The 26,697-nt window shown below is 41.0% G+C and overlaps 1 protein-coding gene across 2 annotated transcripts in view; it reads left to right on the top strand.

The window, feature by feature from the left end:
- GRM1 (glutamate metabotropic receptor 1) overlaps nt 1-26,697 on the top strand; it is a gene marked incomplete at its 5' end in the record, with an annotated part of 184,815 nt that overhangs the window by 139,133 nt on the left and 18,985 nt on the right. For both annotated transcript variants that reach the window (XM_081997276.1, XM_081997277.1), the window contains 4 exons: nt 1,718-1,964; nt 7,757-7,925; nt 9,764-9,890; nt 15,473-16,403. In XM_081997276.1, coding sequence (XP_081853402.1) covers nt 1,718-1,964; nt 7,757-7,925; nt 9,764-9,890; nt 15,473-16,403 — 1,474 coding nt within the window. The remainder of the gene's footprint in view (nt 1-1,717; nt 1,965-7,756; nt 7,926-9,763; nt 9,891-15,472; nt 16,404-26,697) is intronic.

The following is a 26,697-nucleotide window of genomic DNA, read 5'->3' as shown; positions in this document are numbered from 1 at the left end:
CATGTAGCAGCATACTCTTTGCTTCCCTGTGTAAATATTCTGTCATATACAAGGTTTCTATTCTTTCTGTGCTTCTGAACATGGATCTGAATGGCATTGGTTTCATGCCATTTGAACGGGAGCTATGAACGTTCTCCTGCAAAGAAAGTGGCAGAAATGTTGCCTCTGGGAAATACTTCTCCAGCTGCTCCTTGCTTGGTGGTGCTGGTGGTGAATGTATGTCACTGAGAGGAGCACATGAACTCATTCAGTCAGATTATGCTATTTTCACAAAGCTTTTTTAATTCACCATCACAACTGCTTGCTATGTTCAACTCATCTGGAAAATAGTTACTGAAGCAAGACTCTCCCACCCAGTTGCAATGAATGTCCTGTGCGAGCGAGACCCAGAGAAAGAAACCTAGACATCCCTGCCTTTGGGATCTCTGCTATCTTCATGAATCATCAGTTGACCTTTCTGAGTTGTAGGGCAAAAAAGCTGAGAATACCTACCAAATCAGAGCCTTTTCCAAGGATAAATGTAATCATTACTTGATTTGAAAACCATACCATATCTACATTAGGGGAAGAAGCTGTTTTTTAACTTGAAGGTCTCCGTGAACTTGTAGATTTTCCTCTTTTCTTCATATTAAAGTGACAACTACCTTCTCCAACCTGTCAGTTAACAGCTAGTCTCTCACACATCCTACTTCCCAAGCATAGACAAGGTGTTGCTTAGACAAAGTAACAGAGACTGGATTCCGAATGCCTGTTAAACACTGAGCGACGTGGGAGGTCTACAGATAAAACCATCTTGCAGTTTGGAGCAGATTGCGATAGAATGACTCAGGGGGAAGGAAACAAAACAAGGAGGTTTCTTACTTCCAGCTCCTTCAGGACCACTGCCGCACAGGTCCGCCGTGACTCGGGGTCGGTGCTGACAGCCTTCAGCAGCCCGTGAGGAGGAGCGGGGGAACGGCCCAGGACCCAGCGGGGGCTGACGTGAAATGTAACCACAGATGGTACCCTCTGGCAGCGCCTGCACATCAGCAGATCAGAGCTAAAACCTACGTGTGGGGAAAACCTTCACTGCCGCATTGTTTCTGATCAACTGAGGGAGACTTCAATGTCTGCTCATGCTGCAGTTACATAAAAAGTCTTTTAGTGTTGTGAACTTTATTTGACTTTCTGTAGCAATCCCAAATTGGCATGTCTACTACTACTTGTAGCTAAAACGACTAGTTCTGATAACTAGAGAAGTGATGCTGATGTAGACTGTTTGCTTATTAACACTGAAAGGGACATTGCTATCTTTGCCCTCAAAAACATGAGATCTTAAAATAAAATCTTCAAATGTGACAAAAAGTCAAATTTACAAGCAAATTGCTTTTTAAAGTTGTTCTAGCTGAAATGCATATTGTGATGCTGGGCTTTTTAACCATTCATAGCATAAATAACACTAGGGAATGACAAGCAAATATTCCAAAAAAACCAAATTAAAGCTGTCATTTTGATTAAACTGGTGCTTTCTCATGAGGCATTTAATTTTCAATTAATTAAAGATTTCTGAAAAAATAAGTTTTGTTTTTAATTTAATTAAAATCCATGGCTGGCACCTTGTTTATGCTTCTAAATCTTTATAACAGAAATAAGAAAACCCCTTCTTATCTCTCACCACTTTTTCATATGTTCATGTTATTTCATCTTTGTTTATAACGTTTTTTTCTTACTATTGCAGGCAATGAGACCCTAGAAGAAAACTATGTGCAGGACAGTAAAATGGGATTTGTCATCAATGCTATATATGCTATGGCTCATGGGCTCCAAAATATGCATCATTCCCTTTGCCCTGGACATGTTGGGCTGTGTGACGCTATGAAGCCAATTGATGGAAGCAAGCTCTTGGAGTTCCTCCTCAAATCCTCATTCATCGGTGTTTCTGGAGAAGAAGTTTGGTTTGATGAAAAGGGAGATGCCCCTGGAAGGTAAAGAGATGTTTCATCTCTGCTAATTAAACCAGATGTTGGGAAGGGGAAATGTTGCTTGGCTTGGTGATGGAGATTTCTTTGGCTGTTTTGCCAACACATGCCAACACAGCATGCCTACTGTGAGATGTAAATGGAGTTACCTGGATTAGTCTTACCAATGGCCAGGAATGACACTGGTAACCCATGATATATTCATAGATACAGCTTAAATTGAGACAAGATCTACAGTACAGCCTGTAACATTTCTAGTGTTTCAGGAGAAGACAAACCTTGTATCTCACATGTACAAGACTCAGCACCAGGGTTTTAACAGGTAAAAAGCCTAATACAAGTGCTTGGAAATTGATGAAACATTTACTTGCTAAGGTTTTGAAGGTAGGGCTATAGAGCACATCCTTTTCCAATTGGATCTCTGCTGCTCCATGTGCCTCAGGGACGTAACACTGTATCCTTGCCAGAGAGTATTTAGTTCTGCTTGGTGAACTCCTGTGTGCTCCTCTTAATTTTTTCACTCCAGATAAGCTTGGCTGTTGCAGAGTTTAAAGATAAGTCCAAGTAGAGCAAGACAAATAATTTTTTTTTGCCAGCAAGTACTGTTTCATGGATTCAGGGTCTGGTAAATTCCAGCTGTGATAGCTGCTACTGCCTACCCCCCCCAGAAGACACAGTGTGTATCTGAGCAACGGGTGAGACAGCAACTTTGTGGACTTGGGTGTCACCTTTTTTTCTCTTACGGGAGGCAGCTGACAGAAATATTTTCCTCTACATTTAGTTCTGTGGGCTCTGTCCAACTATTTTAAGTGAGACACCTCCCAGATGGGTTTATTTTTGAGTTTGGTTTGGGTTTGTTTTTTTTTAATAAATAAGTTTAATTCAGCTGCTGAAGTACACAATCCATTACTACTGAAACCTGCTCAGGGGTTACTTCATTGAAGTTTGTTTTCCTACTGAGTTATTAAAGTGTTATAAAAGACTCTCTCACTCCATCTTTGGGCTTGTTGCATAAATGCATCGGAGTGCCAACACTGCATGAAGAGTGCTCTGGAATAAACAAGAGTTTGCAGTCTAGCATGTGCCTTCAAAGAGTATTCACAAGACACAGTGGCCTTAAAGCAACTCCTAGTTCTATTACTAGCCTTTATTAGCAAAACTGACAAACTTTTTTACCATTTACTACTTGCATTGCTTGTTATATTTAAACAGTGTATGCATTTAAACAGGTCCTTACATTTACATAATAAGAAAAACTGGTCGGGTTTGTCTTCCTGTTGAGCATTGTATACTTTTAATTTTTTTTCAGTCAAAGATACAGATGAGCTAGGTCAGGTGTTGACAGTAAAGGCAAACAACTCCCTTATAGTCCAACACACAGTTATTGACACAAATGCATAAATCAGATCTTTGCACATATAATTTAGATAATACAGAGAAATTACTGCTTAGTGTAGCTTTAAGTTTATTACACACTATTTATCTCCATAAAAGCATTACTCCAGCTTTGTATATGCTGCATTGTCTGCCTATTAGTTATATGGTTTGATGTTTAGGTGTCATTTTCCAATTTTATCCCAAATCTTATTTATTATCTTGTCACTTGAGAGCGTTTCCACAACTCTCATCAGTACCCAGTGTAGAATTAGAATGAACAGCTCCTGAATTCAAAATGTAGGAGGGTTTATATCAGGATGCTTCTCTGAGTAGATCAGGATGACAGAGTTTATTCCAGCAAGGTTTATTTCTTTTGATTGTCTGGCCTATATAGAATTTGATGGGTTATTTTAGGCAAGATTTTTTTGTTGTTGTTGTTCTCCATTTGTATTTTCACAGCTGGAGTTAGTAAATTTAGGGAAGAAAGTTCAATTAACCTTTTTGTTATTCCTGCTGTAAACTTTGTATCAGTCTGTGGCATTTATGACGTGGCCAATATCATACCAGAGAATGATGATATGTATATGAAATGTGACCTGCACAGCCTGTTAGATCCTTGTATGCCAGTGGTAGTTTATGCCCATGCAGAGTTGTATTTAGCTCCAGATTAGCCCCAGCATTTCCACAGCCCCACAAGGAAAAGCTCTTTGCAGGTGAATGAACGTACCATACCACTGTATCAATACCCCAAAAGAGCTTTTGTACCACAGCAAAATGAAAAGCTAAACACCACATAAAACACCTAAATACAGCAAAGAGAGCCAGAACTGAAATTTCCTAAGTTTTTAGCTTTTATCTGGCAGTGCAAGAATGTCAACAAATATGTACAAACTTTTTGATATTATGTTACCATTTTATGTGACCAAATCAACTTCACAAGGTGGAATAAGGCAACGCTCCTTCTTAGAAGCCAGCAACATTCCTCATACTTTATTTTCAAAATCTGTGAGGTTCTTTGAGCAATTGACTCTCACAAGCTCCTAGTTACAATCACCATGGGTAGAGCAGGTAAGATGCTTGTAGCTATGTTTGCTTGACACTCACATAATTTCCTGGTTTGAACTCCCTTACAGCTTTGTCGAACCTTAACCATTTGTTTAGATATATCTTTTTTTCTATCTCAGGCTCAATTAATGTTTTCAAGCTTTTATCAAAATGAGATTAGAAAACATGAAGCATTTTTTCAAAGGTTTATTTCTTCTGTGCAGTATCTTTTCTTTGAAGAGCTTTTATGCAGAAATGTTAAGCAGAGCTTTATCAGAAGGGCACAAATGCACTCACTTAACTGACTCCAGGAAAAAGGACGTGGATGTAGCTCTGGAAGATCAACAGCTGTATGTGCTCGCTATACTGTCATTAAGAATATGCTGGTAAAATTGCTGAACTTTTTACTTTCATCGAGTACCTCCCATTTCCTTTCTCAATAGTGATCATATCACTCAAATTCCCAGAAATGGCTGGAGAAGATGAGAGGGATGCAGTAGTCAATACCACATTCTCCTCTGGCCTATGCAAGGGGCAGGGGACAGATCCATTTTGAGCTCTTTTCTGTTCTAGGGTAACTGCCTACTTTTAGCTTACTGCAGGTATGAAGAAAATTACCTCTCTAGGACAAGCAACTTGTGTAGGCCTCTGACCATAAAACGCTATGTGACACCAGGCAGGAGAACTTTCAGCCGCTACAATGAATGTCTGAAGTGTGGAGAAATGCTGAGGTTCACAAGCTAACAGAAATGTTTTTGCTCGTTTTACCCTAACTAGACTTGGACATAGGCCTATGTAACTCCATCTAGTTCAAAATTCCAAGTACCTGTTCTAGCTTCGGAAATGGCAACTCTATCAACTCCAATGCTTTGAGTAAATTATCAAATGCATAACTCAAATACTTCAAACTTATGGAATGTGTGTCAAATATACATGGTTGTTTTGGAGTTTGGGTCCATGGGCGGTTCTTTTGTCCAGTTACACCCCAGCATTGTTCACCATTACTGTTTTCCATTCTGCCTTCCAGGATAGCAAACCTTACTGCCAGGTTGGTATTATGGAGAAAGGTAACTTCAGCCATCTCAGACTCACACAGTAGGAGTGTGCCTGTGACCAGCTGGCTCATGGTCTCACTCACCTCACAAGTAACTTATTCATATGATACCACATATTTAGTCACATCATTTCCCAATATACTGGAGAGCTTACCCTTATATTAAAAGAAAGGTTCATTTTCTTATGTGCAGAACGTTTCCATGGCTTCTGTAAATGCTGCCATATGTCTGTGAAATCCAGCTGCCTCCGTGACCCTCACTCACTTAAAGCTTCACGACTTTTTTCAAAGCACTTCTTTTAGGATAGTAATTTTTAGCTTGGACACAACCCAAAACTACTAAAGCTGTACATGTATGAGTGAAGGGATGAAGGGTGGTATTCCAGCACTGAACTTGTCCTTACTCAAAGTAGAACTTTTTCATTAAGGGAAAGAAGGAAAGGATAAAGAACTTAAGCATGTCTCCATATACCAAGTGTATTTGTTAAACTACATTTTTCCACTTAAATTCAAGCTGCATATCAAAGCTGCAAACACCGTAGTACAACTTGTCTACAACACAGCAAGACTGTGTAAGAGCTTTTAGTCTGCACACTTTATTCTTTGATAGATAACTGATAGGGAACAGTATTATATGAAAACATAAGAATGGCTTTCAACCTAAAATCATATCCCTGAAATTGCCAGCTCTTGATTGATATTGCATTAGTGCCACTCTGTGCCTTGTAATATAGTTCTGAAAAAATGAAAAGTATCTGCACACTAAAACCCAAATAGGTTTTCCCCTTTTTTATGTTCTTCCTTTGCAAGGGTTGCGATATGAGAAGGAGTTTTTTACTAGTGAATTTGAAATTTACCCCTTTTGTAAGGAACACCTCAATTAATAGCTGATTGCCAACCAATGGAGCTGCCTCTTGCTTGATGCTCCATTGAACTCACTGGCAAGAGTTCCTTTTCCCATGTGATTCACTGGAGCTCTGCAGTGGCACTGGCATTGCCCAAGCATGCATATTTGCAAGACTGAGGTCTAAACGCAAGTGTAAATATTCACTTCTGTAAATCATCTTTAACTAGAGAGATCCCAAGGACTCAAGTAAGAAAAACAGACATCTAGAGAGTAATTCTAGCACCTTTTTCTTCTGTGAAATGCAGAGAGTTGAAATTTTGCACATTTGAACCTCAGCAGGGAAAAGAAAGAAATGGATATGTCTCTTTGCCCACAACCAAGCATACCAGTTTTATTTATGGCTCATACTTTGCTTACCTTTCATTCCTAATGCACATACAGATTAGCAACACTCATTATAAACAAAAGATTTTTTCCCCAGAAACTGAGACAATCCAGTAGAGAAAAACAAGGCAGTAACTCCCAGGCTTGGAAAAGAGATGATGTTTTGTGATTTTCAGCTCCAGTGCTGATTTCTGGTTTGTAGCCCTCTTTCTCTTGTCCTTTTTTAAACAATGCTCTCCCCCTTCTCATCTTAAGAAGCCAGCCTGTAGGTCCAGCTTCTTTTGTGGTTCTTCCTCTCTGTGCACTCCAATATTCATTCTCCCATTCTTGCTGAGAAATCACCACACGTAATCATCGCTTTGCACAAGTCACATTCTGTGGGTTAAAGGAGGAACAGAATAATTAGCAGTAAGGGATGTGTACACACCAGGCCCAACCCATGGAGGGCAATGATGGAGGTAGGGAAGCTGAATATTTATTGTAGCAGTGTTTTGTGCCTCCTTTACACTAGTCTCGGGAAGTTCTTTCCTACTTGTCTAAGGTGAGAAAGTAAATTTTGTGCCTGCGCTGCTAACTTTTCCTGACAGTCTCACTGGATTGGGTAATATAAATAGTTGAACTAGTGCTTACAGTTAACTTCTGGCATACCAGTTCAGTTAGTTTGAGCATTTCTGTGGATTACTTTAGAGCTCCTAGCAGGGTCAATACTGCAAACAACCTGTATGGAAGCACCAAGTGAATGTTAAAGACATCTTGAAAAATGGCTGAAAAATAGACCATGCAGATAGTTCCTACATATGCATTTTTAGCAGAGCTTGCTGTCTTTGTCATGCAGTACTTCCTAGACACACAACTTTTTACCCACATTTTTATCTAAGCAGGGCAGGCCATTAGTAATTGTGTGGCAATGAGAGCTGTCATTTTCCATGATTCTGCTGCAAATCCTACAGTGTTTGGTGTTTCTGTGAAACTCTAGTCCCTGGTGTTAAGGGATAACATGTATATTAAGGGAGGCAGAAGGAAAAGGGCAAGGTAAATTTTTGTCCTTTGCGTTGCAGGACAGTGACTGGCTTTCTCTTTTTTCCCTTGCAGGTATGACATAATGAACCTGCAGTATATAGAGCCCAACCGCTACGACTACGTCCACATTGGGACCTGGCATGAGGGCGTGCTCAACATCGACGACTACAGGATTCAGATGAACAAGAGTGGAATGGTCCGATCGGTGTGCAGTGAGCCTTGCTTGAAAGGCCAGATTAAGGTGTGCCTCAGACACTTGCTTTCTGCTACAGAAATGCGAATAACCAGTCAGTGTTTTTTCCCTAAACTCAAGCAAGCTTCTTCCAAGCCAAGGGATAGGACTTCCTTTTCTTCAGGAAAGCCAAAAGTATAGAAAGACTCCTAGATTAGCATCTTACCCTTACAATCCCATACACAGGCCCGTGTTTTCTAAAATTGCCCTTGGTAGTGATGCAGAGTCTTCTAGTGTGACAGGATTTGAATTTTACCTTATGCGAGAAAGAACAAGATTTTCACCTAGTCATTGCCTACAACATTCAGTGGCTGTGATTCACTTGGGGGCTGATCCTGAAAACAATGTGACCCATGGGAATCTAGTATTTTGTTGCAGAAATAACACCTGCAAGAAAAAAAGGGGGGGAAAAAAAGGCCTATTTGTATCTTGTGTTCACAACAGGAGGTATGGAAACACAAATGAAATCACTCTGTGTTTACCAAACAGTAGCACTTGTATGAAGCTATAATGATTTGCCAGCTGCCATGTCTGGATGACATAAAGACATGTTCCACCACTATCAAAATGGTATGGATGCAGTAAGTTTAAAATGGCAAGAAGCCCATTCAGGAAAATCACCTTAGAGCAGACCTTCCTTTCTAATTTCATTTAATAAGCACATTTGTAGCTTTTTAATTCTATATTGCTACTCTGAGCAATAAGTGATTGATGATTTGGCAAAGGCATACTGACATACTCCAACAATCTTGGAGTGGAAACGTTATTGGTATTTACTACCCTTCAAAACATCTTTTCCCTGTTTTTGAGATGATGCAGTTTGTGTATATGTGTATATGTAAACACCACGCATACAAAATGCCAGCTTCGGCTCCCATTGAAGTCTATTGGACTCTCTCCACAGACTGCAGGAGGACATGTTAACAAAAAAAGCCCACAAACCCAGCATTCAATAAAACAAACATTTTGTGGTTTCATTACTGCGCTTAGCTCTGCATGTAGATGGATAGAAAGATCCTGGAGAGAAGGCTGGATTCCTCCTTCCTGGCAAACAGAGCCAGAGTCTCTGTTGGAGCCCCATGAGCTGGAGGTATCCTTAATCTTTCTTTCAGCCTCAATGTAACAAAACTAGCAGTCAAGATGAGCAAAGCATCTTTTCAACATTGGATCATTATACTTAGCAGCCTTCACAGCAGAGAAAGATACAGCTTTCAGCGACATTCATCTCCAGAAGAGCTGTTCCGAAGCATGCTCTTGGTCATCACATAGTGGTTTTATTTTCTGTTTGTAGCTATTACAGCCTTTTGGCAGTATTTTTTAAAACTTGCTCTTATTTGAATTTCTGTTTACACTAGTGTAATGAGCCCCAAAGAGACTTCAATGTATATTAGAATTTATGTGTATGTGCGTGTGCTTGTGTGTATATATATATGAGCATGAATCACACTTTGTTCTAACCTTTGACTTTGTTTACTGCTTTTTACTGTGCCATAGATATTAAGCGTGGGCTGAGCTGCTTGTCCTGACCTGAACCATGTCTCAGATTAAACCTCTTCTCAAGTTTGATTGAAAATACAACACTCACCATGCCTCTGTACCAAAAGAAAAATGGTTTTGTACTTTAACTCAGAACTGCTCCCCCCAAAACAAAATAGAATTGTCCCCAGAGAGCACAAATTTTAATATGCAGGTTAGATACAGAATCAAGATTCACGTTTTCTAGTTGTTTGAAATGTGCTGTACACAGGAATTCTGTCATAATTTAAACAGTGCAGGTGGTACCTGTTTGCTGCGGGGGGGCTTCTGTGTTTTCTTGATCATAGCTGAGGATGTCTTTTGCATTACAGGTGATCAGGAAAGGAGAAGTGAGTTGCTGCTGGATTTGCACCGCTTGCAAGGAGAATGAATTTGTTCAGGATGAATTCACATGTAAAGCCTGTGAACTTGGCTGGTGGCCGAATGCTGACCTGACAGGTAGGGAACGTGTCCCTCCACATGCATTCCCATTTGACAGGGCACAAGGAGAACGGTGTGTAGTGGAGAGTAAAGTGGCAGCATTCAGAGATACTAAAGGTACATATTTAACCACACATCTCATTGTAGTTTAGGGTGAGTGAAGTGCTACATTTTTTGGCTCAGTTCAACAGCAGTAACAATAAAGACGGCGAAATTTGTACCAAGAAGAAATGACATACTCTGTCTGTTCCTTCCCTTCAGTTAGCATAAGTATTGATAAAGCTGTTAAGACTAATAATGAATTTAGCAGCATTTGCTGCAGTTTTAGCAGTGATTATCACAAGAGCTCAGTGCATCCTTGTCAGATTGACTTGATACTCTTTCTGATCGTTCTACCATGCAATTAGTAATACTTTATTTGGGATTTCAGAGCATTCAGTAACTGACTACCAGACTTTCATTTGGTATAAAGATCATTCTCACTGCACCCGCCAGCAAGAGGAACGTCAATAAAATCCTAAGAAAAGCTGGCAGAAGAAAGGGAAACAGCTAGAATTGGTCTCCCCTGTGTAATATGCTTTGGATGAATTGTATGCTATGGCATCTTTCTGTTATTTTGTACCTATGAAAGTCAAGCTCCACACCTGCTCTGGGCTTTGCAATAACCACTACCCCAAGAAAATAGATTTAATGCACTGAGAAGTACCGCCTTGACCTTGGGGTTTGCACTGTAAAAGATGACTGTACCTCTGCCCTATGCTGCACCTGTGAATCTTGTCCTCCAGTATTCAGCAGGGCATCATTCCTAGTCAGAGAAACAATCTGACTACCTAGTTGAAGATCAAGTGTGCAGCTTACTACATCTTTGTCCTTTAATATGACTGTCTGGCAATGGATATTGCTGCAGCATTTAACACATAGATGAAGTACTCAAACCTTGATTAAATAATTCCAAGAAACTTTGTTAAGCTAGACACTGAAGCCAAGTGAGTGTGTGAGCTTTCAGAGGCTTTATTTTGAGAGGGAAAGCTGGTCACTTCTCTAGCTAAAAATATATTATTAATCACAATAAACTGGGAAACCTGATCCATTTTCTATCTTGGCTTTCTGTGGAAAATAAGCCATGGCCATGTCCCAGATGTGCGTGTTTCTGCGTATATCCCATACTTCTCACACCCCTCCACCCCCTGCCCCTCTCTGGTCTGCAAGCAAACCTACTTTAAACAGATTTGTCAGGATACAGAAATATCAGCGATCATTCAGTTCCTTCAAGATTCATGTAGCTGGTTTGTGGGAAGAAGAGTTCTTGAAAAATACCTTTTGTAACAGCCCCAGTTGTGGAGAATCTTCTTGTTTTACTAGACACCAGAAAATCCACAGCACCCTTCATAAATGTCCTGACCATTGGAAAAGCTCATATTCAGGTCCCGCCTCCTAGGACACCAGTATCTGCCAGTTTTAAAGCAGATATCTACAGATAACCGTGGTGTGTTAGTCTTGGAGGTTCACAGAATTATTTGTATGTACTATTCAGGGAAGAAAACTGGGACTTCTTTTTAATCAATAAGGCAGAACAAGAACATAGTGAGAGATCAATGTGCACTTGAGCGAATATAGTTCAGTGCTACCAGCTGCCCAAAATAGCTCAAAAGGGGGCATGTCAAAATGACAGGCACTGCTGAAAGCAGTTGAGGAAAGCATCAGTGATGGAAAAAATCTCAGGGGCATGTTGCAATCTATTAACTTTTAATGAAATCAGTAGATGACCTGCTGATTTGTGTTTCTTCTCAGTAAGGAGACTGGACTGCTGCTGTTCTAAAATCCCAGTAGTGTCAGCCAAATGACAGCATAGCCATCAGCTGATTTCCTAGAGAACATCAAAATGGCAATCTGCTCCTGCACAGCTTCTGCATTCTCTCTTATTAGGGAAAGAACTTCTTTTTTAAGCTCTGCAAATCATTTTACTTGAATTGTAGTACAAAGTACAAAGTTGTGACGAGAAGCTGATGGCATCCTAACCTTTAGAAAAGGGAGACTGAGCTAGATAGATAAACTCTTGGGCTTTGCAGGAGTCACCATTCATACCATTTAATTTGGAGTTCTCTTTTCTTGACAGTATTTCTCCTATCAAATGTGTTTTTATGGCTTGGTTTTATGTGTGTATTCATACTCTGCAAGTCACCGTAGCATCTAGACACTGACGTCAACATCTCACATTCCGGATTGTTTTCCCCTTTGCCTTAAATCTTAAATGCTAAACACGTATGCACTTTTAGTCCCATTTTCCATCACAGATGGAGGCTCTAAAATCCTTAGTTGCTTTAAGAAACGTGAAGCACATACTAACCCATTTCCTAAGACATGCTTTTTGAGGTGCTCAACCTCTCAATTCGCAATCATTCTCTGTTGCTCAGCAATCCTTTCCTGACATTTTATTTTTATTTTTAAATGTACTTTTTTTTTTTTTAGATTGCTTCCCCTAAATATGTGTTCAGTGAATTGGAATCAGCAGGCACAAAGTATTTCTCACCACAGATGATAAAAACCTGACCTGACAAATAGTCACTAAAACCAGTATCTTAACGCCTTGTGCCAGGAAGAGATATCTTTTATAGGATCAGAAACTAATATAAGAAGAACGAATGTCAAGCTAGTAAACCCAGTTACATAAATCATCTTAAATAAGCAATAAAACAATATAGGACAGGAAGTTTTATAGAATATTATGAAATGAATCATAGAGGTTTGGGGCCATCAGTTAGCTGGGGTGTGTTAATGACCTCAGAAAGCATCCTGGATTGTCTTATTGGCCTTGCAGTATGAATATAATTTTTTAAAAATAATTAAAAAATCGATTAGCCTTCTGCTCTAGGAAATGATTCATGGTTAAAGTGCAGGGAAAATAGTAGATGAAAGTTACTAAACAGCTTTTTATTAGAAACTTTTAACTATGAAGCTTTTGCCACTGATTGTCTGATTTTTTTTTTTTTTTTTTTGAGGTTTGGGTTAGTTTTTGTGGGTTTTTGGGGGGATTTTTGTGGTGGTGTTTTTTTTTTTTAACCTGTCAGTACACAATTTCCTGAGTATCCTTCTGCAGTCTCAACAAGGTTCCCTAGCCTGCTTTTTCCTAGCTGGGAATCGACCCACCTTCACAGGTGCTGACAACCAACAACTGTTTGCTGATATAAGCAGTGCAGGCAGCTTTTTGCAACGTTTGTAGCATATATGGCTCTTGGGGCTTGCTGGTGCACTGGAATTACACTGAGTTAATGAAACAGATTTCTAAGACCTTACGCAGGATAAGCTTAAAGCAATCGATAGGCTTAACTACCGTGCTGAATCGGGGCTAAGGCTCTGAAAATATCATTTAAGAAGTGATAATATGAGTATGGTTTGATGTTGCTAACCTTAAGCCCACATTGAGATGTAACCCGTCCAGCAACCAGACTCTTGTTTAATAGTTTTGCATGTATTAATCAATGAAGAGGAGCTTCTGGTTCTTAGTGTGATATTAAATCAAAGAAGGAGACAACTTCCACTCAGCGCTGCTGCGGCCAGTGGCCAGAGGTTCCCGCTGCTAATAAAAAGTTTTTCCTTCATATTTCACCATAAAAGTACTGGTTGGAAGGATAGGTTTCCTCACCTATCTGAGTCTTGAACAGATCACTTTGAGCAAAACAGAATTCCTTTTCTTCATAAAATAAGAACTCCAGTTGCACGCACTATCACTTCTATTGTTTTTGATGTTACAGGTACCTGTAACATCCTTACCTGTAGTTAAGTAGACAGCATTACCTGTAGTTAAGTCAGTCCGGTACTCTTAGAGACAAAGAGTACAGAATTATAAGACATTCTTTCAGTTTGTATGACATTGGCAGACATTAAAAGTTCAAGCAGAAATTTTCCATGTCAGGGCTTTGCCTCAGGCTGATTTTTTTAATTTCAACAAAAAATTTTTTTCTTTTTCTGTTTCTCAAAATGAGGTTACAGTAAAACTGTTCAACCCCGATCCATACCTTTGCTTACTTCTCCTCTGCTTGGAATGAAGGACTTGACATTTTGGTAAATATATCAGTTAGTAATTTTGTGTCACCCTGTTAAAGAGGCATACAAATTGAGCAAAACTGTGGGCCTCAGAAGCTTTTAGTTCATACAGGTTGGTTTCTGCAGATATGTTCCATACTGAGGAGGAAGGGGCTGAGCATGACTTTTGCTCGTCACAGTATCAGGGCCCTTGCTAAGATTTAGCAGCAAAACTTAGAGGAAAAGAAAATGTCTCTCTTACGAACTTGCTGTCACCATTGCCTTTCCCCTGCTCTCCCCAGCCGTGTCCAAGAACCCAGACGGGCAGAGGTGATGAGCAGCCAGTCCAGGATGTGAAAAGCTGGACCAGTAGTGTTCGTAATGGAGACATCTGGGTGGAGAGGTGACTGGCTAGGAAAATCTGATCTGGAAGGGGAACTGAGACAGGGACGGTGAGGGACTGGGAGGAAAGATACTTGAGAGGTGGGGGAAATGCATAAAAGGTGAGATGGGTCCAAGGGAACTGGAAAAAGACAGAAACAAGAAGTAGAAGAGGCCATGGACACTTACTTTGGGACACAGAAACATGTTAAAAGCTTTTTGGCACTGTTGAGTCAGGAACAGAAATTAATAAATGCCAGAATGAAGGTTTTCAGTAACTCAGCTTCACAACTGTAACATCCTATTAGCACAGAGACTTTTATTTTCTCTGTATTATTTCTTGCCAGTATTACATCTTCAGCACAGGAAAAGGTAGCCAGGGACTTCTTTAACTTGAGTGTGGGAGAGAGCAGTTAAGTACCATCTTAACTGTTACCTACATTTGTACATCTGTACTAGTCATAAAGGAGTGCCTTTCCACTTATTTTTTGAAGGCATGCATATTTTGTGGGTTTGACTTCTCCACAATAATTGGATCACATTATTTAGTGGCGACTATGAAAGGAGTGTAGAGAGAGCAAATTGACAAAATGAGAATAAGGTAATATTTAAAACCCCCAAACCAACAGAAATATAACGAGGGGGTATAGTATCTATAGTATAGTTCCATTATGACTCTGGATTTGCTTCTGCCTATAACAGATCTCTAATTAATTTCTATGATTTATAAAATCACCCTCAGAAAAATGTAGTGGGGCAAGTTACACTGATTTTGATAAAGATTAAAATAAGTTAGTCTGAGGAGGTTAAAAAGCTACCCATTCTGATTGGTAACCATCCTTTTCTTGCTGAAATGAAGGGATGGTGCTGGATGGTGCTGAATTTGTCTGGCCTCTCTTCTCAGCTCCACCTCTGACATGCTGGGCTTGCCAGGAGCTATTTCAAGAAAAATTTGGAAGAAAATTCCAAATCTCATTTCCCTTTATACCATCATGAACAAATGTTTGGGACACTCAAAATTGATGGCTGTTTTTTGAACGTATTTCATCCAAACTTCTCCATGCTGCAGTTCACTCCTTTGTAAATGGCACATAGGCATAAGCTAATATTTGAATTATATTTGGAACCAGAACAAAAGAGTTCTTTCTTCAAGCAGATAACATTCTAACATTCTGTTTCTTTTCTGTACACTGCAGGCTGTGAACCCATCCCTGTAAAGTACCTCCAGTGGAGCAATATAGAGTCTATTGTGGCTGTGGTCTTCTCCTGCCTGGGGATCCTGGTCACCATGTTTGTCACACTTATCTTTGTGCTCTACAGGGACACCCCTGTTGTCAAATCCTCCAGCCGGGAGCTCTGTTACATTATCCTTGCTGGCATCTTTCTGGGTTACGTCTGCCCTTTCACCCTTATAGCTAAACCCACCACGACATCCTGCTACCTCCAGCGCCTTCTGGTGGGTCTCTCCTCTGCCATGTGCTATTCTGCCCTTGTGACCAAAACCAACCGCATTGCACGCATCCTGGCAGGCAGCAAAAAGAAGATCTGTACCCGCAAGCCACGTTTCATGAGTGCGTGGGCCCAAGTGGTCATTGCCTCCATTTTGATCAGTGTGCAGTTGACACTGGTGGTCACGCTGATCATCCTGGAGCCCCCGATGCCCATCCTCTCCTACCCCAGCATTAAGGAAGTTTACCTTATCTGCAACACCAGCAACTTAGGCGTTGTGGCTCCTGTGGGCTACAATGGGCTCCTCATCATGAGCTGCACGTACTATGCCTTCAAGACTCGCAATGTGCCTGCCAACTTCAATGAGGCCAAGTACATTGCATTCACCATGTACACCACTTGTATCATCTGGCTGGCCTTTGTGCCTATCTATTTCGGGAGCAACTACAAGATCATCACCACCTGTTTTGCAGTGAGCCTCAGCGTGACAGTGGCGCTGGGGTGCATGTTTACTCCTAAGATGTACATCATCATAGCCAAGCCTGAGAGGAACGTCCGCAGTGCCTTCACCACCTCAGATGTGGTGCGTATGCATGTCGGGGACGGCAAGGCACCTTGCAAGTCCAACACTTTCCTCAACATATTCCGGAGAAAGAAGCCAGGGGCCGGAAATCCAAAGTAAGTGATTGACTGCAGGTACACTTCTATCTGTATATGTTCCTCTCTTTGCCATCCTCTCTTGCGTGACCATAGTTTGCTGAATAGTAAGGTATGTAATATTTTTTCATCTCATGTGTAGCAGAAAAGGCAGATATGATCCTTTAGAAGCCTCAGATGGATATTGACATGTTGCTGCTTATTTTCTCTCCTGCTCTAAAGGCAGCCCTGTACACAACTCCTCTACTTTTGGGGCAGGTCAGGCAGTGGCAGAACTCCATTTGGAGCTCCTCCCATCTCTCCATGCATGTGATGGGAATCTCACGCACCTACGTGCAGTTGCTCTGCATTATGTTCAAACTGAGGTGTTATTGTAGCCTTTTGGGAAAGGGGACTAGAAATCTGTGTCTGAGTGGTTGTAAATCTCATGTACTTGTCTAAGGTCACTGGGATGTGTGTGTGAAAGCTGGGGATTGAACATTAGTTTTTAAGGTAGTGTTTTGTGACAGTCCTCATTACTGTGATCCAAAAGCACCCTTCATACTATTCCTATGCTCTATTTAATATTTAGAATTATGAGCAATACTCTTAATTATCATTAGTGTAAACTTGTCCATGTTCTCAAATCCAGTGTTGGTGTGAAAATTGCAGAAGTCAACTGATAATGAAAATTAACTTGCATGCACATCTATCGAACCTGTTATTTTCCTTGTTAATAATTAAAAGCAACCCAGCTACAGCAGAGGGGGAGAGAGAACTGTTCCTTCAAACAGCATCTCTCTGTGAGCAGCTGTCTGAACATTTGCATTCTTTATTATCTTATTGCTTTTTAATCTTTAAAGAAGCACCATAGGGCTAGACATGAGCTTAGATTATTTTTATCCCAATTTTAAAAAAATTATCAAAATAATAAAGAACCAGTGAAGTCTACGTTTCCGAGCTTCCTGATAGAATTAAAGTTCAGTTAATTTCGAGCTCTTTGGGATCTGTAGGTTTCTCTGAGTCACTTGAGTTGGTTTCGATTCAGTTTGCATAAGAACCGTTTTCTTACATCCTGGAGATGGAAGGGATAAGGATGGAGGTAATACAGTAGAAAACCCATGCTGTGATCAATTTTATCTTTACGCTACTTCAATACTTTTTATTTTGTTGCCAGGCAGGGGGTCAGTAAAGAAGGGAATGAAGACATAAGTAACCCAAATGTACAGCTCAGTGTGCCATGGGGGCCATGATAAGGCTGCCAGCTCCTGAGCTAGTCAGAGAGGGAGCTGGGAGTGGCAGGCAGCCCTGCAAGCCCCCCATGCAGGGGGATGGCCAAAAATCTCTGTAGCTCAAGAGCTTGAATTCCATGCAAGTAGAAAGATGGAGCCTGATCCACCTTCCTCTGACCCTGTGGAAGTTGGATGGGGTCCTACGTGTCTGTAAGAAACCAGTGTGGTGTCTCTGCAGCATAGTCTCTGGCTAATGCTGTTGGTATCTTTAAGATGATATCTGACAAAAAAAAGGACTACTGAGTGTTGATCATGAGAAACTTAGTAACTACTTCTTTGTTGTGCTTACTGTTTTTCTAACTTTCACCAAAAAAACGGTACTTTAAAAGACCCAAGTGCACTATATTTAGAAAACAGTTCCTATGAGAAAACATTTCATCCTGTTCAAAAACTGAGCTTCCCCCTCAGCATTGTGACCTTGAAAAAACAACAGGGTTTACCTGAGCTTTTTAGCAATTTGTTTGTTGTATAGGTTTACTAAGATTTTCTTGATCTCTCTGTTGAGCCTCTGTGAGTGGTATAAAGCAAAAAAGCCCTACAGAGTTTTAAGGTGCTCTTCTAAACTGAAAGCTCAATACCTAGTTAATAGGCTTTTTTGTTTCAGGTCAAACCTTCAGATCTTTTACACAGCAAAATCCCAACCTCTAACCTAAACCTCTTGTGCAGTTACTGCTACGTTTTTCACCTAAACCAGCACGCGTGCGGAGGCATGCCAGGCTTGCTGATGGAGGACAGCATGCCTCTCTGTACATGGGCATGAAGAACTGAAAGCAGTGCAGTATACAAACATGTAACTTTGGAAATAAAGTCACAAGACAGCACAAAAAGTCATTTCAGGGCTTTGGAGGGTATTTTAACTCCTAGCAGAGTCCATTGCAAAGCTTGTGAGGACATTATGCTGACAAAGATGAAGAAGTGTGACTCACTGAGGAAACCAAGAAGGAAAAAGTAGAATTTACTGGAGCCTTTGAAGCTCCTAGATAGCTCAAATGTGTAGTAAGGTCCTTCCTGAAACAGGACTTGAAACTACTGGAACATGCTTAATGCCCACAGGAATAGCCTCCAGGCTGGTTTTCAACAATTTTTTTAAAATTTTCCTATCAAAATCTGGGATTTATTTAGCAGTTTTTAGTAATTCAGTTACCTGAGTACGATCTGCTTCTTGATTCTGTAATTGTCCCTCCCTATGGCCACATTTTTCTGTCTGTAAGTGGCCAGCAGTGCTTCACTCAAAAGATTTCTTTTCCAGCTCTCTTACAACAACTTTCCATCCATTTCCTTGTTATCTCTTCTCTTTCTTCCTAGCTTGTTTTTCTTTTTCTGCTTTTCAATTTTCATCTCTCTTTTCCAGTCTGTATCAAACCTCTCCTCTGCTAGCCCAGTGAATTCCAATTCATAACAGAAAAGAAGCATCAATCTAAATTAAATTGATGTGGAGATATAGAGTTAAACTGAGTTAGTTTTAAAAATGGAAACTAGTTTTCATTTACAAGGGCAAGTCAAACTTATATAAGCCTTGATAAAGCACTCACATGCAATGTTGTGCTGTTAGTTTAACTAGTATAGCTTGGGGACTAGAGCAAGCCAACTCACTCTTCCTTTCTCCTTCCTAAAGTAGAGCAAAAGAATTAACCAGGGACATCTATTAACACAGGATCTGTTAGTCAATTCAAAACCTTCAGCTACATCTGGTCCTGATACAGAGGTCAGAAAACAGAGTTTCAATGAAAAAAAATTGTTTAGTAACACTGGTCTTCACTTAAATAACAAAGCACTCTGCCTTTACTTATCTGTTGCGCTCTAAAGATACCATGCACAATCATGAGGGTTTGAACTCTTACTTGGTTGAATTAAACTATGAATAATTACAGCCAGCACAGTTTTAAATATAGCTGGTTGGGAACTTTCCAGTGGAATATGTTTTTCATAAAAATTTTGGCCTCTCAAAATGTTTCACAGATTGGGTTTTGATGGAAGGGATCGTCTCTGGGCCAGGGGGATGTTTTTTTTCCCCACGGAGGGATAAAGGCATTGGGGAAGTGTGAGGGAACTTTACCCCAACAGCCATTAGTTAAGGCACTCACTTAAGAGCATCTCCTTCACTTCCCAGGTGAATGCCCTATAACTGGACTATGCACTGCCTTGGGGCAGGTCTCCTCTTTTTTCTCTGTTCTTGACCAGCAATGTGTCCTGGAAAAGAGAAAAAAATCCTGATGCAAACCCTAGAGGAATACTTTGTATTATTCTGTGAGCGAACTTGAATCTGGGTCTGAGAGATCCCTCGCGAGTGTCTTCAGTACCAAGCTACTGTCAGTCTCTGCCTCTTGTCAAATGAGTATTTAAATATTTATAAAAAATGGAACAGCTCTGTCAGGAGAGATTGAGAGTGATATCTGCTGCTTTTATTGAAGCTTTGTGGGGACATTTATTGTTAGAGTTTGCTGCTTGATGATACTATGAGATCCTGGCTGTTACAGGATGATGACATAACAGCATTTTTTAGGAGAGCCTTTTTAATATTTTTTTTTTCTAGCTGTGAGATTGTAACTTTTGGATATGGATCTTGCTGTGATCATTAGCCTTGTTCTTGACCACAAATGTTACTTTGGTCTATGAGAGTTAATCAGCTTGAAGAGCAGCACTCCTGTACAGTGCCTGTGTGATTGCTTCCCCGAGGAAGCAATGCTCCTTTCTATATTATATGCTGAAAAAATAACCAGTGACATTGAAGATGCTGATCTTGAGGAGGATTCAGGAAACACTTTCTCTAGCCACTGCTTCAAATGGACCCCACTCAATGTGCAGGAGGCTGGAGCCAGGTCCACATGCACACTTCAAATAGAGCTTGAACCACACAGCAAGGTTCACCTCTTCTCCCATGCTTCTTGCAGGCTGCAGTGGCATGAGAAGAACCAGTGTTGCAGAGGGATAAGTTCATTGTGCATTGTTGGGTAATTAGCTCCAGGTTTGGTGGTGATGCTTAGCTGCTGCCTTGGTCTTCACATATAAACAATTTTAAATTTATGATTGAGACCCCAGGTCTGGACACCATTTTAGGGCATTTTGAATCAGAGTAAGTAAGGATTTAGTTGTCAACATAAGTTGTGTAGCAAAATTTGCGCTGATGGAAAGGCCAACTAGCAAGGCTCGCTGAATGGCCAGGACCCCACATTAATGCATAAGCCACCTGCTTCCCCCCTTGTAATTTTAATATATTTGCATTCAATTCTTTTTCCTCCAGCTGCCTGCCCTCAGAAATGAATGCCTGTTTTTAAATTTTTCCAAGCATGTACTTTTCATTTATCTTTTAACATGTTTTGGCAGTCCATGCCTCTAGGCTGCTCTCACAGGCATCCACTCTAAGCAGTGTCCAAGCAGTCACTTGGGCCAAGGATCTCTCAAAATGGCTTTATTTCACTCCAATAAAAAGGGTTGGGCAGCCCAACATCCCCTAGTACTTTCTTCCTGCTTCCTTTACAAGAGCCTGTTCCTGTTCTTCATCCTCTCTCCCTCTGTACTGTGTCCCTGAATACAGCTTTTTAGCTGGGAGTCAGGTTTCTCAGTTACCTCTAGTAACAAGTGTCCATTCCCTTACCAAGTCTTAAGGAACCATCTGCTTTTTTGTCTTGCCGGATAGAAGATTATGTCCAGGTGTTCCTGAGTTACTTTTTCTGTTTAAACTGACTTGCTGAGTTCCCATTTCACCTTGAGCAAGCTGTGCTGACGTGCCGTGTTTTTCTGGGACTCATTTCACTTGGCAACTCACAGTCCACCAAGGCTTTTGGGCTCCTCAGCTCCTTCATTTTGAAAGCCTCCCACAGACACACATTGAGGAGAATCGTAGCATAAGTACGTACAGAAGGCAGGACATTTGTTTCACTGTTTTTTCGTAGTGGTGGGAGGAGGCAAATGCATGGTGCAGCATGGCAAGAGTTGGAGCTTCCAGAAACAGAGCGCAAGTGTTCAGCATGTTCAGTTGCAGTCATACAAATGCAGATCTTTTACAGCCTCTCACTTGATCCAACCTGAGTGCCTCATCATAGGAAGAGAGATGCTCAGGAGTATTCCCTCTTCTCTCTCTCACGTTACTACTCCGTGCAGTTAGTACAATCCCCCTTTAAGGGGGTTATGGAGGTAAGGGTGGAGGGGAGGGAAGTGTGAACAGAAGACATGAAAACATTTTTAATGTACGTAAAAACAATGGCTTTTGTCCTGACCTCTGCAGGCTAAAGTATGTGAAATTGAACAAAACCAATCTCAACCTGGCACAGCTGCACAGGGTATTCCTGTCTGGCTAAAATGCATCACAAGATACGAAACAAGAAGATTTTGTGGAAAGTGAAAGGAGGATTAATAGTAACTGTCACCACTGTACCTTCTCCTATAAAAGAGAATATATTGTTAAACTCCTGCTCTGTAGCACACGAGCCCAATCTGAGAAGTCTACAACATATTTAACTATTATCTTTGGTCCTAAATTATGTCACCTAGCCTGCAGCCTGGAAGAATTATCTTTAAATGTCTGTTGTACAGTTTACTGTCTGGTGTAGTTTTATCTTCTCACAGCATTGCCAAACCAGTATAGAGACAATCTCTGAATCTAATCGGAAATCGTAGGCTAGCTTGCTTTGCAATTTAGAAAATTGCTGCAGTGGGTAAATTTCTCATGTCCTTAGTAGTATTGCATGCACAATAAGACAGCCCTTTATTTTTACCATTACGGGCCTTGGAAAATACCAAGTTCCAAGGCACTTTCAAGAAGGCCTTTAAACCCGCTGAGCCTGCACAGCCGTGCTGCTGAGGCTTACCCCAGAGGGTACGGCATATTACGGAAGAGAATTTTGAAACAGCAGAAAGGTTGTAAGCTCCTGCCAAGGGGAATTAACACAGAGATTAAAAAGAAAAAAGGAAAAGATAGTGGGAAAAATTATGTAGGACAAGGTTGGGTTGCTTATTTAAATGATTTATTTGTTGTTGTATGTCTGATCTCTCCAGGAACCTAGCAATAAAATGTTGATGTCCAGGCCCTCTTTTCGGTGCTGGCTCTGTAGAGCAATGGCACCATGGGGCGCAGGCTGCTGTGGGTCCCGGCTCCCCATCAGGGCACGGGGCTGCACAGCCACAGGGCACACGGTTGGCCCTTGCGTCCCACTCAGGACATCCCGCGGAGGAGTCCGCTTCCTTCGCAGCGCGGATGGGCGTGGGGAACTGCCACGGGGAACGCAGGCGGCCCCCCGGTCCGGCGCGCCTCGCCTCCCCGTCGCAGCCCTCCCTGGCGCTGGCCTCGCTTCTGAACACAGCGTAGTCCTTCATCCTTTTCTGAGGTTGCAGTGCCTTTTTGGGAAAGCATCTTGTATGCTCGCAGGGATAGTTGAAGGTTTTAATGCCAAACGTCTCTCTCTCGGCAGCTGGTGCATTTGCTGGCTTTGCTGGGCTACTTACTGGGCTTAAACCATTAATGATTTTGTGGACACATAGCACTGTGGCAGGTAACAGCTCTTACCCAGTTCTCTCGTGTATGTGATGTGTATTTCAAATAAGAAAATTCAAACAAACTCAGTCAAGCTGTTCAGTCCTTGTCAGTATATTGATTGAAGTGAATATTTAAGGCTCCCCGAAGACAGTTACAAGTTTCCAAAGGGACTCTTACAATTCATGTTAAAGTATTGGAAAGAAACACAAATAAGGGAGTCTGAAACTTAATAATCCAAGAGCAACCTCTTCTTGTCCTGCTGCAGGGCTGTCCATTAAATTTGAGCTATGTAATTATATCTAATATTGTCCTCTTAGCCTTGAATTTGCATTTGCTTTAATAGACATGATGTAGTTCTGTCCCATGCATCTGAAAAAGCACAGAGTAGGTGACAAATAACTCTGAGATGTCACTTCCACACTCACATTCTTTCTAGTGATGTACATGAATACTGAAGATCGTATTTATTTAAAAACCAGGCATGGCAAATGTGTATACCAAATTATATACCAAATTGTGTATCATCTGCGTATGTATGTGCAATATACCAAGTCTGGAGATAGAGAATTTACTTTTTCCATCTAATGAGAAATAAGGGGCAAGGCTGCATAAGGCACCATAAGTTTTCCTTGCAAATTATCCCAGCTAGAGGGAGTCCCAGCACACGCATACCTGATCATATGCCATTCATAAGGCAAGCTGAGGAGAGGGACCAGGGACAGATATATGATATGATATACGATACGATATGATATGGATAATTGTCATTAAGTACAAGCCAAGGGATCTGGCAGTTTAGCCTTATCCCTCTGGGTTTCCTTCTGTAACCGAACAGAGGCTGCCTGAGACTACCTTTAAGAGAAATAAATAAGAAAAGCAATGAGGTTCTGCTGTAGCCTCCCAGTAAGAGCAGTGGGGATAAACCCCCCTCAGACAAGGCCCAGGTTATATTGAATTAGTTTACAGGGCACAGTACCTGCACCCGGGCTCCCATCTGGACTTCTGCTTGTCACCAGTCAGAGCCACATTATATTTGGATGGTCCCTTTAGGTGAAAGGGCTCTGTGTAAGTTTTTATGCAATTTCCTCCCTTTCTCAGAAGTTGCCAGTCCAGGGCAGTTTTGCCACTTCCTTTCCATGGATATTCACAACTCCATTCTCCCAGGGGATTTGGACAGAACCAAAATCCAAGGAGTGGTCTCTGACTGCAGCCTGGTTCTTACCAAAAGACTCGCGGAGAACTTCGCTTTACAGCTCCTTCTCTTGTTTTGCTGTTCTCAAGATGCTGAATCACAAAATGTTGGTTTACTTATGGGCACCACTGTAGCACCAGGCAGCTTTGTATAATGAATCTCAATACTTAAACATAATGATGCATAGATACACAACTACATCAGAGAGGAGCTTTACAGTTATGTACTGCAATACCTGCTTCCTGACGGCAGGGAAGCAAAGGCAGTACTACAGAAATCCTGGGCAAGACTAGTATCTTTCGTGGCATAAAACACAGGAATAAGGACACCGCTTGTAATTTAATTTCTTGCTTGACTGGATCACTTATTACATTTCCTTGTATTTTTGTATTTGCATATATTATTTATTGCGTTTTTATTCTGAAGTGTAGTCATAGCAATCCAGTTAGGATGCTACAAAAATACACCAACCCAGCAGTGAGCGATATAAACAATTGCGTTCACATGTAGCTGTCAGCAAATTCTGTTTATCTGCTTAGCACCATAATCTCACATTTTTTTGCTTAGAAATCTCTCCGTGAGAAACATAAGGAAGAAATCTTCTCCTTTTTAAGAGTGTCAGGTAAATAAATAGGTGTTGAATGTTGCATCTGAACAAGCATGTAAAAACCTGGATATTTCCCTATATTACATATAGAAGTCAGACGTCAACTCTCATAAGCAAATACTTCAGAAAAAAAAAAAAACCAACACTGACCCATGTTTAGGGAGTGGTGATGTGAAATATAATTTAAAAATGCATAACAGCCATTTATTTTTTTAATTCAGCATCTTAAAGTGGAAATGAAATAAAGAACTAAAATACAAATCTCCTAGAGGCTATTTTAAGATTTGTTTAAGTCAAGAATCATTTTACATCCTCCCTATCCTCAAAGGTGTGATGGTTAAGCCCTGTGCCTCAGTTATTCACCTCCTCTCAGAAGAAGCAAATGGCTGTGACATTTTATGAACACATGGTAATTCATGTACAAATACTTGCTAGAATAAACACACAGGACATCTGTGTTTATTCTGCAGGGATCTCTGAGCCACCTTGTGATTCCATACATCTTTGAGCTAATTTACAGGTGAACAAAAATTTGGGTACTGAAGGATATCATGTGGATCTCTGATATTCTCTGTATAACCATAAGGCTCTCAAACAGCATGAGTACTATACATACCTACATACAGTTAACACAGGGGTTTGTTTTTTCCCTCAAATTAAGAAGTAGTCTGAAAAATATTCTTGATTCATCCCAGCAATTCAGTGCAAAGTTACTAATGTGAAATGCAGAACTACTGCTAATTTATTTAGTCCTTTTTCATGCTTAGGGACACACAAGCACATAAGAGCTCAAGAAGAGGACAGCACTCGGATGTCCCTTCTTTCAGGCACGTGAAAGGCATTTCGCATTCTGGCTTGTCCGCCAAGCTTATCCCTGCCTGGGATGAGTGCCCCCCTTTGCAGAGGGATGCCCCACAAAACAAAACACTGCAAACCAAACTGCAGAGGCTGCAAATAAATACATGCTGACAGAGCACCTGATTTTGAGCAAGACCCTGTAATTCATAGGTGAATCACACCCCCAGAGAGAGAAGATGCTCCATCTCTGTAAAGGGACTGTAGGTGTGTGTGGTTTTCCACCCTGTTAGAAATCAAATTGTCTGAGCAGGGTTTTATCTTGATTATACAGTGTTAGTCTCAGTCCAGTATTCCTCTATGGTTCATTAGAGAAATACCTTCGAAGTCCTTGGTGGATGACACTAGTTTTGTTTGCTGTGGGAAGAGGCCTGAACATTGCTCTGTCAGTTGATCAGTAATGTGTTTCAAAACAAATTTGTCAGGATGATGCTGCTGTCACCAAGGCACAAAGACCTGGCTATCCTGACTTACATCCTCACTGTAATTTGGGGATGCTCTCCACACCTTTTCCCTATCCTAAGGAAAGATTTGAAAAAATTTCTCACCAGCAGTATCTCAGGTTATCTCCCCCCCACACTATTTGTGCTGCCAAAGCTAGGAATATTTTTGACAGTGGGAGTTTTACTAAACTCTGGAAATGAAAGGCAAGCAGTTTCATCTTACATATGCCTCATGCCACATGCCACTGCCAATTGCACTAGCCTTTGCGAGACCACAGCCTGCACACCTTCATGCCTTACCATCATCATCAGCTGAGTTCCAGTTATTACAGGGACAGAACACAGCACCCTAGCCAGGCACCTGCAGAAGCCCATTTTTCTTAAAATACCCCAAAACTCAGACACATTCATTTACAAACACCTGCACTACCTCCTACTACAACATTTAATGCCATCCTAATTTTTCCATTCTTC

The sequence above is a fragment of the Phaethon aethereus genome (genome assembly GCF_964289735.1).
Source record: "Phaethon aethereus genome assembly, chromosome: 3".
NCBI lineage: Eukaryota > Metazoa > Chordata > Aves > Phaethontiformes > Phaethontidae > Phaethon > Phaethon aethereus.
Note: the sequence above shows the minus strand (reverse complement) of the source record. Positions and strands in the feature narration are given on the sequence as shown.